Here is an 18,025-nt window from a genome sequence, read left to right as displayed (position 1 = left end):
CTTTCTTTCCAGAATGGAAAAACCTCATTTAAGTGAGGTAAATAGATCAAAGCATCACAGTGGGAGTGCTTAGACAAACAGAATGAGGACCTATTCCTGATAAAAATGAAGCACAGTAAGCACTAAACACATGGCTCACATCTAGACTTACAGATGGAGATGTTGAAAATGGAAGAAGTTCACAATAGATTTGCAAAACCTATTCTTTCAATTCAGTAAGATGACAGTGGAACCAAAAAAATAAAATTAAATTCCTTTATCTCATAGTTACTCTCTCAGCTTTTGAAATATGCCTAGCTAGGAAAATACCTTGACTTAGTATTATCATTGTTTATTGAATGCACTTGAAAAGCATTTCAAGTATTTTCATCATTGTCAAAAATATTTTTTTCTAATTTCTAACCAAAGCCTTCAGGAATTAAAAACATTAATTAATTATGTTGTGGTATGTTCTGCATTCATACAAATTACCTGTGTTGCAAATATTAAATTTAGTGCCTTTATTTTCCCCCCGTTAAGCCGTAAGTCATGACAAGGAATTCTTGGGAGAGTGTCAGTTGGCACAGTCACTACCATACAAGGCACTGGGATGCAGTTTCACTGTTTGGCTCATCATGGCACAAATCATTTGCATCCTGGCACCATCACTGTCTGACTTACTGGTATAGGCAGATGCAGAAAATCTTCAGAATTATACTATTCATATCTATTTCTTACACAATTCACGGACAATTTCTCATAGTGCCCACATTTTCTTATTTTCAGAGTTAGTACAAGCCCAATTTTAAATTTTGGATAAAATTTATAGTGACCAAAAGACAAACATGAAATCAAAAGCTGAACAAAATGACAATGACAATATCATTACCTGAGAATTCATACTCATATCAGCAGTACTGGAATTCATGTAACTCAAATGTTGTTCAAATTTAAATTCCATTGAGGAAAACTGCACAAGTGGTTGAAGTCCTATTGGAAAAAAAACAATTTACAATGTTTATACAGCATCATAAGACAAATATTTTCTCGAAGTACCTTCATAAAATCATTGTTTCTATACATGTTTAGGGAAGATGTTTCTCCCCTTCTTGATGCTCCCATACTATATACATGATTACTGTAATCTAACTTGGTCACATTAAAATTATTTCAATTTTATATATACCAGAGTCATAGCACCTCTCCTTCATATCACAAGAGCCACATGATTTTCCTTCTGCAGATGAATGCACTAACATTTCTGATAGTAACCATTAGACAAGACTTGGAATATTTTATATAAAACAGCCTTTCTCCTAATTTCATAGAGCTTGAACAAAACATCATCACAACATATGAATTTTTGAAGTGGGAGTTTAGAAAAACAGAGGTGTGTGTTTCCACATCCTCATCTTACTTCTTGGAAACAGAACTGGAAATAAACCTAGCAAGCACACCGAATCCTTTTATTAAAATCTGAACATCAGCTCCATTCCCGGTGTTGATCAATTCTCTTCTCCCCCTGAAAAACCCAAAGAATTTCCTAATCACATATATCATAACAATATTATCTGTATTTGTCTAAATCATAGGCACATAAGCTCTCTAAAGTAATATTATTTCAAAGTAGGAAAAGGATCTGCTGGAACCCTTTCACCAGCACACAACTGTGTCACTCACAAAGTCCTCAGCTCTCTCACAAGCTGCCTGTACCAGGAGAACACAGCACAACTGAAACTGTCAGGGAAAGGAGATTATCTACCCAACCAAAAAAACTGTGACTTGAATTATTAAAATGTATGTCAGCTCCCATGAGGCCATTACATTGATAGTACAAACTTCTCCTTTGCACCAGTTTAGATTAGACTCGTGTCTTTTCCAGTTGGGTTTCCTGTCCCACTTTGTTTGAGATTGTTCTCTTTCAGTTCTTTCTTACATACACATAAACACTTCAGCAGGGAAAATTCTTATAAGTATTTAAGTAAAAGATCTCCTTTCCTTCCCAAGTGCTGAAACAGTTTACAACCTTTGCCTTTAAAAAAAAGTAAATCAAAAAACAGATTCCTGATGGATTGAAAACATATGGACTACACTGAAGTTAAAAGACAAGACTACCCCAAGATCAGGGTGATTCTCTTCTCAGGGTGAACAACCCTGCGTATAAACCACAAATAGAAGATATTGATTTAAATGCCAACCACACTGTCCAGTGCAGTCTGAATCCCAGTCAACCACAACAACTATCCCAGGAAAATAAAAATTGCAAAAGCAGAAAACTAATGTGCCATAAAGCATCCAGCAGTGAGAATTAGGCATATTTGCCAAATCAAAGCTTAGAATTTGCAAGATACTTTTTACTCAATTTTAATTTTTAACGTGTTAATCTGAAATTATTTAATAACAGTTGTCAGAATATAATCAAATCATCAACTTCTTCTTTTAACAGTAAAAATAATCTGGCTATTTGCCTGCACCCATATGATTATCTCAAATACTGAGCGGTCAAGAAACTTATTTAGACTTCTCTGCCTCCTCCCAGACCATTAAGATACCCAGTAAGAATTTAATTTCAATACTCAAATTTTAATAGAAGCCACACTTCATTTTTTCAACTATTTCTTAGACTTGAAAGTATTATATATTCACTTTTCTATTATGTTACTTGGCTGACACATGTACTTTGAAGAAAGTCTACATAGCAAAAATATAAATTTGTGATAAAATTTGGATAAGATTATCAATTATCCATGAGATTTAGTGATTGCATCTATTTCACAAAGAAAGGCAAAAGGAAATAAACATTTTCTTTTCTCTTCACATTACTTAAATCACTTCTGCACTATAAATGTGTGAGTTGGATTCATATTTTCACTTAGTGATGTGTTTCCTAATAATCTCATATACATATGTACATTCACCTTTATTCTATATGTTCTCAAATTACATGTATTTTAGAAACATTTAATATTAATTTACTTTTATAACAAGATCAATAAAGATCTCCCAGATTTCTTTGATATTTTAAAAGATCTTAAAAGACTTAAGAGAGAAACAAAGGGAAAAAGTCAAATATAGACAAATCCTAATAAATTAGGAGTTGCTTTTACCCCACTTTACGTATTTAATTGGCCAAGTCTCCTTCGGTGCTCCCAAGAGATTTAAACATTACACCAACATCATTCTAGGAAGACACTCTGTACTTCACTTCCATCTCAAATAAAAAGTGGTTATACACTAAAATCTGAGATTAGGAAAGCCAGTGTATTCAAATATTCACAATTTATAGATCTACATGACAGTGAGAATAAGACAGGAGACTAAAGAGAACCACAAATTCTTTCCAAAAAAAGCAGACAATAATTATATAAGATATCAATTTCTTTGCTGCAGGCAAATGGCCTGTATCTTTGGCTATTAACAACCTCTGACAAGCCTGATGGGATGAAGGCCATTCAGAGGCATTTCAAAGGAGTTTTAAATACATTTAGAGATCCTAGTTTTGACTGGAGAATTCTACAAAAGAGTATGACTAACATTCTACTTTTCTACACTTTTCAGAGGAACTGCTGTAATTACTGGGACTTGCATGATGTAGTAGTCTAGAAACACTAATAAATGGAGAGACACAAAAAAGAGTTTTGGTAAACTATTTTGATATAAGGCAAATACAAACAAATATTTTCTCCACATCATGCTTAGGTACAGAAAGTTCAACTTTAAGCATATTTAAAAACATGAATCAAAACCTGAAAATTTTGCAAGTGTTCAATAAATGTACAAATTACACAAATTGCAATTAAGAAGCCATTCTCTGCAAAGCAAAAATATCACTCCAAATCTATGTATCCAGCAGGTGTTTAAAGGCCTGGTTCACCCACCAATAGCTCTGACTTTACAGTTGGGCAGAGCTGGGATCTCCGGGGGTGGCGGGAGCGCGGGGCCACCACGCTTCAGAGGCATGGTAGGAACTGGAGTTGGGGAACTGACCCGAGGAACAGCAATTGGGAGAATGAAGTCATATACTGCCACCTAAAGGGAAAGAAAATATTGTGGTCATTTTCCCAAAAAAATCATAGGTACCTCCTGAACCATCTGAACATACATTCCTGTTTTGGCAGAATTATTGCAATTTTGGATAACAGGATTTTCATTTATTGGAACTCAGAATCAGTTCTCCAAGTAAGCATTGCCCAGGTATTTTTTCCCCCATTAAGGAAAAGCTCTTTAACCAAAAGTATCAGGATTATCAGCAGAGCTACAGACAAGGCTTCTGGTAAGTCACAGTGTCGTGTTCCACTCCTGCCACCCTCATGAGTGAAAAACAACGGGAGCCATGGCCCAAATGCAGAAGCTTATGTCAGAAAAGAGGAGGGAAAACAAAGCTACATCAGTTTTGGAAGCCTTTCTCAAAGGCTGAAGAGCAAAGGTCAACCATTACAGTACACCCAGCACAAACAAAATGGGCTCTGAGATCAAAGGTGAAACATAAGCTAAAATTGAGAAACCTTGGGGAAAAAATAACTCTTAAAACCTTTGTGATGAAATGCCACTGAATTCTAGGAGTCTAAATTCCAGTGATTTTGATCCTCATTTTATCTGTGCTATCACATTCCCAAGTGGGGTTTCAAACTTAAAAAATGGTGTGTTTTGTACAGAATCTTCTTTCTTGACAGACTGTGCATCAGAAAGGCCAAATTTATTTCAAAAAGCACTTTCAAAGAGATCTTGCCTCTTGCTCTGTCTTTCCAAGGACCAACACACTAAGGCAGTATGTTCTCCAGAAAAAAGGTATGGATAACCTTAATAAAGTTAATGAAAAAAAAAAAAAAACAAATCTGCACTAAAACCCCTGTTAGAGTCCTTCAAATCCTGTTTTCACCTTGAAGGCCACAGAAATCTTAGAAAGGAATTAAACCTATAAAATCTTCATGCTGCTTAGAAAAAGCAGCAAAACCAGCTATATAAAGATATTATGAATCATTTAAAAGCTTTCAAAACCTGCAGAAAATAGTGCATCATTCTTCACTTTCACATCTGTGGTAGCAAGGAAAATATATAAATGACAGGAAAGAAAACCAAAAGTGTCCTAAGGCAGGGCATGAGGCACAAATCCATCTGCAACACCTACTGAGAAGCAAGCACACGGCACTGGGAGTGTGTGGAGCTCCAGCACGGTCTGTGACACCAATTACACACTTCTGGAGAGTGAGGTGTGTGCTGAGCCTTGTGGAATGTTCTCTCTTTTTGTGCTTAGCTCAAAAGTATGAAATGAGGAGCAAGTTTTTGCAGCAAGATTACCACAGTCCCTTGTTTTATATTGATACTTCAAATCTAATAATTATTAGATTTTATAATATATAACTGGCTTTTCAGAATTGACATTTAATATTTTTTAGTAACTAAAGCTCAAGATACGTCAAAAAGATTGAGTAAAAATCTCCTGCTTTGAATTACATACTCTTATACTTTTAGTATCTCAAGTCACCCACATAAAACACTTCATCAAGTTACATCTTCAAAATATGTTCTTGTAACAAAGCTAATTTTGTTTAAGTTTGGTGAGATTAAAATGTTTAGTTATTATAGATTTCATGGCAGCACAGGCTGTGCAAAGGAGTGCAGTCTTGCACTGCAATTGTTACTCAACAATGCTGGTATGTTTAGGCCAAACAGCAAAAAACTGAATCCCTTTCTCCCTCTCCCAAAGCAGCAAATCAAAACCTGTTTTTCATCCCAACTAACAAGAAAATTTGGTTTTTCCTTACTATACAACAAAGGGGTTATTTTCTAAGAACTGGCAAACATAACTAAATATGTGAAAGACTCAATTCACTACATGAAGATCATGATGTTCACTGAAAACCTACTTTTGCTATGAAGTACAATGGTACAAATTCAAGGCCTAAATAACTCATAGAAATGTATTTATATAATTGAGAACAAATCCTAGATCTTTTATTCATACATTAATTGCACATTATGTAAACTACATTACAAATGAGAAATCCTTTAAAAATTCTAAGTAGAAATCAGATTATAATATACACACATATTGCTGAAACAGAATTAAAAATTCATTTCAGTTATTAGGACTTCCCCTTGCAAGCAGAATCATTAGGTTTCTTTCTATAAACATTAAAAAAAAAAACTCTTTATGATTAATTTTTCATTTTTCAAACTCCATAATAGAAAATTCCCTCTTTTGCAAGATTACATACTTTAAAAACTAATTTCAATACTTAAAAAATAAATCCTTGGACTATTACTGGACTTGTCATTGCTTTTTATATAATTTATGAATACTTTATAGTTACTAATCTATTGAGATATTTTCCTGAAGCTGCATTTAACTTCACACACTGGAGAACATGGGAAGGGGCAGGAAGGAAGCAACTAGAGAGAGTTCTTTCACAAACACTCCTGTTTGTTAATATCATTGCAAGAAACATTTTTCCTGTCCTGATGTACACTGATTATGCATGTTGGCTGGAAAGGAGGAATCATCTACAAAGTCAGAGTCTTAGAATCAAAATACTTCAAAAGAAACTTTAAAAAGACAGGTGAGACAAAGGAGCTTTTTCACAAACGAAGTTGCATGTTCACATGGAACACCTCCAAAGGACGCTGGTCAGGTTGCCACCATAAGTTAACTCTTCAAATAAAAATAACTTGGAAACTTTTATTCAGATGGCATCTTAAAATATTTTTTTTCATTAGAATTACAAAACAAATAGAAGCTGTTGGTCATAAAGAATCTGTGAGATTATGAAATCTCTGCTACCAAAACTCATTTCAATTTATGAAATAAGATTGATATTAACAGTTTGGTAGCTCTAAGCTCAACACTCGGGAGCTGACTGGCTTCCTGCCTTGGCCCTAAATACCTGATATAAGACAAGAAACAAAATGGGGAAAAAACACCCCATCAAACATCACAAGTAAAATAGTATTTTACATAAAATTCATGGATCAAAAATAAACAGAAGAACAGCTGTCATGTGGCAATCTGAGAGTAGAAAAAAAAAGTATTGTTATTTTCAAAAAAAAACACTTTCAAAGCAGTTACTTCATCTCTATCTTTACTAACTATTCCAAGGCAATACTATATCTTAGAAAGAATAAAATCTATTTCTCTAATTATTATTCTAATAGAGCATGTATTCTCAAGGTTGAATAAAAATTTTGCTAATTCAGAAGTCATATAGTTTGTTTAGCACAAAGAATATGTAACATCTCTCTAAAATTAGTGTTTTCTTTCACAATACAACTTCCCAGGGAATTACCAGTAAATCAATAAGCTAATTTATTACGTAAAATTACATTACAACATCTGTAAAAGATAATAATAATCTTGTATTTATCATATAATACCATGCAGATTGTTCAAGTATCTTGAAGCATTTGTGAAAGGTTGATCTTAAATTTTCTTTATACCTCTAAAACACAAATTCAGCAGGGATACAAGGAGATAAAATGGAAATGTACATTAGAAAAAATCAGTTTGATTCAAATTTAAACCTCACTGCAAAGCCAAGGGTTTATGTCCTTCAGTTGAATCCAATAGACACTCCCAATCTTCTCACAAATTTAACATGAGCTTTTTTTTAAGATATACTGAAATCTTTCATTCCCCCTGTTTTATATCACAGAAAAGCAGCTTCCACAATGAATAATGTAACTGCTGTTCAAAGCCATCATTCAAAACACCGCAATAAAATTAAATCTTTCCTTTGTATATGACCAGAGATGATGCAACAACAATAGCCTGTAATTCCACAGCTGCAGATTTTCCATAGAATTCACTTCTTACACGCCAAATCTGTTCTTTCATTAAAAAAAGGGGGGAAAAAAGTCATTTAACAGGACAAAAAGCCCCACCTAAACACCTGCCAACTCCCTACAACAAGCTTAAGCAATAAGTTCTGACAGGTGTGACTTGTTCTGTTTATCTCAATCAAAGGCACTCCAAGGCTTCATTATTACCCAGTTGTGTATTTTGCCCTTTTTCCATGATGCTGGAATTTTTTATTTTCCAGCAGGTTAAAAAAAAAATAAAATACTCATTTTGAATCACTACATTCCTGCACTTTGCTTTGCATGCTTTCCCCAGCAGACCCTGCAGGACCTCTGTGGGCAGGGGATCATCCTTCCTGAAGAAGCACAGACAGACAGATAGATAAAGATGATATAGATACAGATATAGATTATAAACATATAGATTATATCAATACTGCTTTCATTGACAGCTCTGACTTCCACAGCCACCAAACACTAAGGTTGAAATCTCTGCAGCGAGATGCAGAGCCCTGTCACCTCTAACACCTTCAAAGACACTGCAATAACAGCAAGGCACAGCCACACTGTGCCTGAGCAACATCCCAGCCTTATCTATAATGCATGGACTCCATTTTCTCACTTGGAATACTGAAGGAACTGCCTCATCAGTTTTTAAGGTTTATTCTTTTAAGCATGCCAAGACATTTCATCTCTAAGAGCATCTTTTGATGTCCCATGTATTAATACGTATTATATTTAGTGAGAGTTGTAGCAGGTCTTCAAAGTTCCTATATATGTACTACATTTGTTGATCTGAAATGTTTTTTTAGCAGAATTCAAGACTGCATTCAAGACTAAATTAATTGCAACCTTACATTAATAATTCAGGTAGCTTTAATAAATTTTTTAAGTACACTAAAATAATTTCATGCTTTTTTTTATGTTTTTAGAGTGCTCCTGAATTATTTTTACTTTTCCTTAGCCCTAGTATCCACTTTTTAAAGAAAACATCAGTATAGTGGGGGTTTGTTGGTTTATAGGGTAGTGTTGTCAGTAATGACTACAACAGCAGGAAGTTCTAGTAAAACCAGAAGGCAGACAGAAGAGAATGTGACCTGATGGGATACAGAATGTTTGTAACAGCTGGGAGGTAAGCTGGGGAAGAGCAGTTATCAAAAAAACAGAGATGAGATCAGAAACAGCTGTTGCAGTGCAGAGGCAGGAAATAGCACTTGCAACTGTGAAACCTGAATAGAGGAAGCTGAACACACAGAGATTAGAGATTTGGGGTTTTGGGGTTTTTTTCAAAACTGGAAAATCAGGAAAGAAATCTGGTGAGAAAATGTAATTAAAGCAACACTTATTAGCTGGCTATGAGAGGCCCCAAGAAAATTTCCTTTTTGAAGTTTTTATTTCCTTATTTCTGAAGGAAGTTATTTCTTTTTGCCAAAAATTATTCTTAAGATTTGAAAAACACTTAGACCCAGAGTCTGAAAAACAAAAAATAAAATCTGTAATCAATAGGTGCACTATTCTACAGCCTTTTCTGTTTGTTCTCTTTTTTGGGGTTGTTTGTTTGTTTGTTTGGGTTTTTTTTTTTTTTGGCAAGAACAGTCACAAAACTGATCCCATCAAGTGTAAAAATTGTTTTCCCAAATTTATATCACAATTAAAGTAGACTTCCAACTGGCATAACCTTGTCTTCACTTAAGCCAATGTAAACCAGTACCAAATGACAGCTGGACATGGCTCATCAATAATGAACAGCAATCCTGAACATCATGTTCAGGAGACAAACTAAATTAAACACAGAGAGCAACCTGCTATTTCAGCATTCTTCAGAAATATTAATTTACAGCAATGTCATTAGCAACATTTCTGCTTTTATTCTATCCTGCAACTTGACAAGGAAAGGAAATAGTAATAGAGCTCAAATGTCACAATGGAAAACAGAGTTCTCCTCTTTTCCATTGCTTTCTTTCAGACTTTTTTTCCAAGTCCCACTTCTTGGGAATTGTCCCACCTCTTTCTAAACACGGCATCCCACATGGGAACAGTGTGCAGCTGAAGTGTTATCAGCCCTGATTAGAATAATTATTTTACTTGTTTTTTTAATAAAAATATTCCTATTGGTATGGTAAGTCTCTGCTCTTAATTCTTGTTCAGCTTGTAGCTTGCAATGCCATACACATAGCTTATCCCAAGAGCATTATCTACTCCTGTATTCCCATTCCTGGCCCTTCTTACTCAATGGACAATGCCAGCACTTTCCTTTGCTGAGTTTCTCCAGTTTGATTATAGGTCACTCATGATATTCTGTAGGCACCATTTTGCAAACAATTGCAAAATGTTATACTTTCCTGACACTTAAAAACATAGGACAACTATTTATTTTCACTTAGTTCAAGGCCTGCCATAATACAGAAGGAATTTTTTTATAAATCTATTGACTCATATTCTGTCAGGAAAAATTATTTCAGAGTAGAGCATAGGCTATAAACTCAATCCATGTGTACACAGCTTCCATGTGTACACAGAAGAAAATCACGTCATCGGACACAGCCTGTAATATATAAATATTATTTGAATGATGCTTTGAACAAAGGAATTCCATTTTATACTGCTGGGAAGGCAGGGGTGGGAGGTGGGTGGTGGTGGAAATAGAATAATCCTGACCCTTTCAAGATCCATAATGTCTTTTACCTTAAGAATTAATAACAGAGATAATGCAATGGATTTATATGCTGTAGAAGTGATCCCCAGCTGCTTGTTCTGAAGCTGGTTTATGATATCATACACTAAGTTTTTGCAGTTCATTGTTCTCCAAATATGTGGAAACCCCAAATCTTCCATTTCCAAAGCATTTTTCTATGGGGTTGGATTTAAAATTCACTTGAGTACTCTCTATTGACAGTTACTGCCAATAAAATGCTAATTTTCAGATTTAAAAGTAACTTAAAGTCTCATATCTCAATTTTTTTCCACTCAAATAGCTCAACCAGAAAGCACCTTTTCCAGTCTTTATGACACATAAAACTCAGGTACATTTGCAGTTTCTTGGTCATCTGTGAATACAGGCAAGAACAGCTGCAAAAAGAAGGCGTCTGCTGGTTTGAAGAATGATTTCATGAATATGTGGTATGACAATTCAGTGTTAGTTTACACCACTTTTAATCCATTGAGGAAGTGTGTTTTCTTTGTGTATGCAAACACTTGAAGTTATAAAAAGGTTATTTAAGAACTTGTTGTCTTAAGAATTGCATTACTAATTATAAAACTATTGCAGAGACTAAAATGTTTATCTAACGTCTCTCTTCTCCCACCACAGAAATATCGCAGAGCATGATTTTAATTAAGTTAACCACCACTGTTTCATAAACCTACCCTTTTTGGTGTCAAGGTCAAGAAGCATTGCAAAGACGACCCTTCCTTTAAGTAAACGGAGTAGAGATAAGGCTTTGAACGAGAACGGTCAATTGCTGCCAAACAAAATTCAGAATCAAATTACAGATGTTACTGCATGAAATATCAACTTTACAATAGCTGCAGAATTTTAAAGTGATTTCCAGTATCAAGAATCTACATATTTTCACGGTAAGCATTTCTCACAAAGCTACAATGGAATATAGGATCTCTCATAAGGATTCTGAAGGTAATTTTGGGCAATCACCAGCAATTTTCATGGAAGTTATTCATTTGGAAGAACACAGTATTTCAGACAAAAAGACAAACCAAAATAAGATTGTCCTTTACCTTTGAGTAAAAGTGTTATGCTAAAATAGTTAATTACATAATAAAATAATACCACAGGGATAAAAATAGTTGGCTGAAACTGGTTTGTGGGTTTTTTTCTAATAACTTTTAGGCATAATCTACATTTCCAATAAAGCTTGCTTCATTTTTCAGACTTCCATGCTCAATTTTAAGGCACTGGCAGAAGCACAGGTTTCCAGCAAAGGCAATATTCCTCCAAGATCAGTATTCATTATGGAACACCAGAAGTATTCATCCAGTATTCACAATATGAGTATTGAATCTGACTGGATGTCACATGAGTGGTTTCAAGCACAAACTCTAATCCAGAGATCATGTGCAATGAGTCTGATCCCATGCTGGCTGCCTGCCTGTTGTAAAGAGCCTTACAGTTCTTTTGGAAGACTGACTAGGAGCCCTTACCTTCTCTTCCCTTTTAAGTGCACCACATGGTAAGAAAACCCCTCTAATTTGGGGAGATCATTTTTTTGCATCATCCACGTATGCATCATTCAACATAAAGATACAACTAAACTTTATAATACTGTCTTGCAAAAGGAAGAGTCTTAATTTCCTGAGTTTGCAGCTTTGCTTGTAAGGCATCTTGTCTCTGCAAAATTGTCTTGTGAATAATGATGGTGGATATATCCAAGGAGATGCCATGACTGAAATAGAAAAGCCATGGGCAACACTGTGCAGGATAAGAATCTGCACTAGCTCTATCAAGCAAAAAAGAATTCAATTCTACTGCTGCCCCAATAACTTCCTGAGCTGAGCATTCATGCAGAACAGAGGCCCTGTCATTAACCTGCCGACACCCTGTCCCTTTGGGAAAAAGAAAAAACCCCTATACTGGTGATGAAATAATCAAAGGGTAAATATTGTCCAAAAAGCAGGTATGATTCCATGAATTGGAAATTAATACAATTGTTTGGCTTTGTTTGTTTGGGTTTCTTAATACTTTATTTTAACTGGTGAGAGGGTATTCATATTTTTTATTACACCTCACCAACTTTGGGGAGGAAAAAATGCAGGAAAAATAGATCTACAGGCAACCTGACACTTTGCAAATACTTATTTTTTTGTCAAATGTCATCTTATAGGCAAACCAAAATGTTTCCTCTTAATTTATATTAAGCAACAGTTTTAAAAGAATTGCTTTAGGTTTTCTTATATCAGAAAATTTGGCTACCAGAAATAGTCTGACAGATTTTCTCTCATCATTATTCATTCTTTATTTAATGAAAATATTGCTAGAGCAAAAACAAATACCTGAATTGTCTTCAGCATTCAGTTTAAAATCCGTATGCTTAGAAAAATCAAACTGCACTCTGGTACAAGATTGTCCTTTGTTCTGCAGCAAAAATGGAATTGATTTTGTAGAACCAACATAAACACCTTGATATTCAAATATTCCCTGTAAGTTTAAAGAAGAAAAATGGGTGAAAGTACTGTGAAGTCAAGTTTACAATTGAACATAATGTGAAAAAATATGATTGGGAAGATTCACAATTTATAACAAAACAAATAGATTTGATTTGTTGATAGGTTGGTTAATCAATAGTCTCACATAACCCTTATCTTTAAAATCTTTCCAGGACACAAAATAGAAGAGTTTAGAATTTAATATCAAGTTCAGTTACACTATCAGAAAAGTTTAATCATTCAGTAAACAGATCAGCGACTTACTTTTCCCTTTATTGCATTTTTTGCAATAATCATCTTAAGAAATACTCTCTCTTTTAACATACTTATTCCAGACTGCCAAATTCAAAAACTAAAGCTGTCAGCTATCATTTAATGTAACTGTTATATAAACATTTGGGTTTTAATATCTCTTCCTAAGTTCATCTCTTTGATCATTTTCTTGGGATGCTAGTTTAGGAAGAAATGAAAAACATGAAATAGAGAGGAGCCACTTTGACATCTAGATAAAGCAAAATACCTAACCAATCTTACCAATTGCTACAATTTCTTCACACTTACCACATCAATGCCTATTTCAGTGATCTCTGAGAATCCACTGATCCTAAGTATGAGTTCTGCTGCATTCCTCACTGCTACCTAAGTGAAGGGACAACACTAGGATTGTGAAAAAGGTCATTTTAACACAACTATCCCACCAAATCTCTCATTACTACATGAAAAAAGTGTAACACAAAAAAAACAACCCAACCCTACCCCACAGATACAGAGCAGAGAGAATAAATTGCACTGAAAATATGAAAACTCTGCCCTTATAATATAATGTTTTTTTGCTGCAAAAATATGAAGAAATAAAGTAAATTACTTCATTTTCTAGAACATATATATACAGATTCCAGTGGCTTCAAATCATGCCTTTGTGGTATACCACATCTGGGACAGATATAGCTCGATAAATATAGCTGTTAATTAAAAAATCCAGACCAGTGACCAGTCTTCTCCAATTGTGCAGAAAAAATAATATCACAGGAGGTTGTGTTACTAGAATGAGTACTTTTTTCCAACAGGAAAAATCTGTGTTCAGCAGCTGTGAGGATTGGAATGTGTATCACAACACACATGGCTTGACAGAGCTGCTGGTACAAGGTAAACACTATTATTCTGAGGAATATTAAATCTGTTGTAAAAATGGAAAAAATAAATGACTACTAGATTTAACAGGCATAATGCAGCCCCAGACGATGGTGAATCCAGGATCAGTCAGAAATGGTAGCAAAATTCAGGCCCTCAATAGAATCTATCTTTCCCAATCTCACTTATCTCAGAACCAGGCATGCAGAAAACAAAATATGTTACATGTTTATTACACACCTACTATCAAAGTAAATCTAATAGTGGAGCCATCTCTGAGGAAACCACAAAAAGAAGTCAAGAAACTAAAAACATTGGAGTATTCCAATCCTGCCTCTCTATAGATTACAGAAACTGCAGGTATGTCTACATTATCTCGTAAAGAACAATCACCCATTACTTCCAACAGCTTGTCAGTGGTATAGTATGAATCAGCTCAAAGTGAGAGGCTGCTTTGATACTTCTCTGAGGACTGAGACAAAAAAAAAAAAATAAAACAGAATAGGTTACAGCAAAAATGGTCTGCTGCAAGAAAACCTTATTCTTAAAAAGCATTAGAACACTGCCAGTAAAATCCAAAAGATGCATTAACATACACACATAAACACAGAATAACACTCAAAAGCCAAAGCTCTTCCCATTTTGAAATACCTCCACTTTTTTATCAAAACTCATGCGTGCCTTTGGAGAGAAAGAGATTTTTAAATCAACAAGGCCTCCCACAGGTATCACTCCTTCAGTGGGTGTGATTTTCATTCCAGGCACTGGGTTGGAGTCAAGAACCTTCACAAACACAAACAAGAAACATACTGAATAAGGTGTTTTCTTTCATTTGTTTTGGTTGTTTTTGTTTCATTTATACCAATATATCAAACATTTTACATTCTTACAAGGAGAACCTTCACATCATACAATGCTAACTTGGACTTAGAAGTTTGGGGAAAAATGCAAATAAACAAAATAAAGTGATAGATTTCTAAACATAACTGTCAATTTTTACTATGAAATAATTTTTGCTACCAATTGGCAACTTGGAGTTTGGAGTTTTGTGTTGTTTTCAGTAAGTTTTCAAAATTACAATTTGCTACCTAGCAAGTCCCCCAAATATTCTATAAAACAGTTTTTTTTTTTTCAGTGACAAATAAATTCACCACTCCTTTTTTGACATTCACAGTAAGATGGGACACAGATGGGACACAGAACCCCAATTCTGTATAGCTCAGTGATAATATTAGAAGTAAATACTCGGTTTACCCACAGTTAGAAAAGACAAAAAGGAATTTCTCCTCTTCTAATGCACTCCTAACAGATAGCTTTTTAAAGGCTATCTACACAAGTGATAATGACTAAGACCAACCAGCTATTGAGTAATTCTGGAGCCTATAAAGGCTGGGTATGTTTGCTTGCATTGCTGGTTATGCTGATTTTATTCTTTCAGGCCCAGCCTCCAACATTATGGTACTACTTGTTATTCAAGGTTCAACTGATAAAAGAGAAATCTGGTACAAATCAAAATAAATTAAACATGTTTCTCAGTACTGTAATAATGCAGTAACAAAAATTCTGAGGATTTTAATGAAAATTATTTTCCTTCACTAAATGCAGCAATTATTCTGTGATCAGCAAAATTAATGAGGTTATGTTTCCTACTAATTTGTGTATTATGTCTTTACCCACTCTGGCATCCAAGTCATCCCTTCCTCAATTCATTGCAGAGCCCCTCTTTCCCCTGGATATTGGTTTAGCAAAGTCACCGCCTGTGCTGTGACTGCTCTGGGTCCCTGCATGCACTGACTGGGCAGCAAGGGTAGGATGACCAGACAGTTTGCTCTGTTTCTCAATGCAGGAAAACATCCAATAAATGCTTTTCCATAGGGTACCCCAGTATGGGACTCTCTCCTTACCCCGGCCCTCAGGAAACTGCCAGAATCATTTAGGCCATCACCAGTTTGCTAATCTTTTGTCCCATCTACTCATCAGTGCAAATTTGAGGGAGGGCCAGAATTCCTATTTACATCAATCTTGTTTCTCCAGAAAATGTCACAAAAACCTTAGTAGATGCATATTTAATAACTGAAAACACAAAACCATAAAATGATCTGGTAAATTCAACTCCCTTCTGCTACCCAACCCAAGGAAATAAGTGTGCTAGAAATAATTTTCTCTTACTTGGAAGTATGCATGGTTGCGTCCTGTGTTTAGAATCGTGGCTGTCTTACAAGTAGTGAAACCAATTGGACTGTGAGCAAAGGATATACTTGGAGCCACCAACTGAACTCTAGTAGCACCAAACTATTAAAAAACAAGAGACAGAAAAAACAAGCAAACCATATAACATATTCCTAAGTACAATAAATAATTCAGCCTAATTTTTTTATCACATAATGAGCTAATATAGTTGTGCAAATACATAAATTGGAAGTATTCAAATAGGAAAACGCAGCTTAAGTGTGAGAAAAGAATTACTCAATGTACTAAACTTATCTAGATTCAAATTGAACAGACTCAACCAACCCTACAGATATTTCTGGACTAATTTCAAGACCAAGAAAAATATTTTAATTTAACAGCACAAACTTCATTAATTCCAAATGTGTGATAAGGACAAGATATTTCAGAGATATTAATATCAGTAGAATTGCAAATATTCTAATTTACACACATCCTGGTTTACGCATGGCAAACTTCCAAGACTTCAAAAGAAGAGGAAGAAAAGAAAAATAGCTACTGGGGAAAAAAACCCAAAAATTAAAACAGGCTCATCAAAAGAAAGTGAAAAGTTTTCTTGGCTCCCAGTAAAAGTTCTAGAACATGTAGCTAGTAGAACAGAGTGGGGAAAAAAAACCAACTCTTTCTTCTTCATACGTCCTGGTATGCAATGAAAGACAACAAATCGCTAACCAAAGCTGAATGTCACGTTTTAGAAGACTACCCAGAACACTGCTTCTCAAATACCATGTTCAAATAACCACACAAAATTAAATTAAGAGTCTGTTGTTTACTTGAAACTCTGAAACATACCTTCCCATGCACACCTAGATTTTTATTCCTTTAATAAATAAAATATATATAAAAACCTGTTGTATCATCTCTCAACATTTGTTTAGTCAAACTAGGCAAGTACAATAACTAGTCCATAATATATAAGGACCACTAAGCTGTGATGCCAAAGGAAGAACATCATCAAAAGCAAGGAAAAGGTAAATTGTCTTTGCCTTGCCATCTCCATCATGTCTATGGAGCATACTCTTTCCTTAAACATGTTAAGTAAAAGCTATATGAAATTAAAATATGCTAATAAAAACAGATTATAATAGAAATATTTTAAGGTATTACTTGTTTAAAGAAATCCACACATTTTTCTTCTCTAATGCTGTCACATGAATTGTTACCTTTGCAAAACATTTCAAGTTAATTGAATTTCCTTTGCGCACAGACAAGGTGAATTGTCCTGTTTCTGGACTGCTGAACCCTGGATGCCAAACAACTTCACACTCCACCTCACTATAGGCTTCCACAAACCCTAAATATATGTACATAATTTAGATGTTATAGCATACACATGGACAACTGTCAAATTGCATTGTATAATTAGAAATAACACAGGCAAATAAAACTGAAATGACCTATTACTGAATGTAAGCCTACATTTCTTAGGTGATGAACAGCCTGATGAATTAAGTAAAATTAGGTCTTGGATTCTCATGAGCATTGCATAATCTATTTATTAAGATCCTGCAGTAAAACACTCAAAGTTTACTAATATTTTTAGCCATTAATTACTCTAACAGTCAACACTGATAAGAAAAAGAAAGTAACAGACTATCTTTCCTACAGAATAGCAACTTGGGGAAAGATCATATACACTTTTTTGTTTGCAACTGAGTCTGAATTTGTATTAGCAGAAATATCTTTTCTCAAGAATCAGAGCATACCAAATGCAATACAGTTAGCAGTTTGT

At 34.7% G+C, this 18,025-nt stretch overlaps 1 protein-coding gene across 1 annotated transcript in view; it reads right to left on the bottom strand.

The window, feature by feature from the left end:
* Positions 1 to 18,025, bottom strand: part of CFAP47 (cilia and flagella associated protein 47) — a 259,734-nt gene that overhangs the window by 222,145 nt on the left and 19,564 nt on the right. Inside the window, exons 16-23 of the mRNA XM_041487933.1 lie at positions 17,457 to 17,587; positions 16,234 to 16,356; positions 14,716 to 14,847; positions 13,495 to 13,572; positions 12,781 to 12,925; positions 11,140 to 11,234; positions 3,858 to 4,008; positions 869 to 969 (exon numbers count right to left, since the gene is read on the bottom strand). Of these exons, the coding sequence (XP_041343867.1) occupies positions 869 to 969; positions 3,858 to 4,008; positions 11,140 to 11,234; positions 12,781 to 12,925; positions 13,495 to 13,572; positions 14,716 to 14,847; positions 16,234 to 16,356; positions 17,457 to 17,587 (956 nt within the window). The remainder of the gene's footprint in view (positions 1 to 868; positions 970 to 3,857; positions 4,009 to 11,139; positions 11,235 to 12,780; positions 12,926 to 13,494; positions 13,573 to 14,715; positions 14,848 to 16,233; positions 16,357 to 17,456; positions 17,588 to 18,025) is intronic.

The sequence above is a fragment of the Pyrgilauda ruficollis genome, unplaced genomic scaffold (genome assembly GCF_017590135.1).
Source record: "Pyrgilauda ruficollis isolate IOZ18807 unplaced genomic scaffold, ASM1759013v1 scaffold85, whole genome shotgun sequence".
NCBI classification, from domain to species: domain Eukaryota; kingdom Metazoa; phylum Chordata; class Aves; order Passeriformes; family Passeridae; genus Pyrgilauda; species Pyrgilauda ruficollis.
The sequence above is the reverse complement of the archived record's forward strand: the minus strand, read 5'-3'. Positions and strand labels throughout refer to the sequence as shown.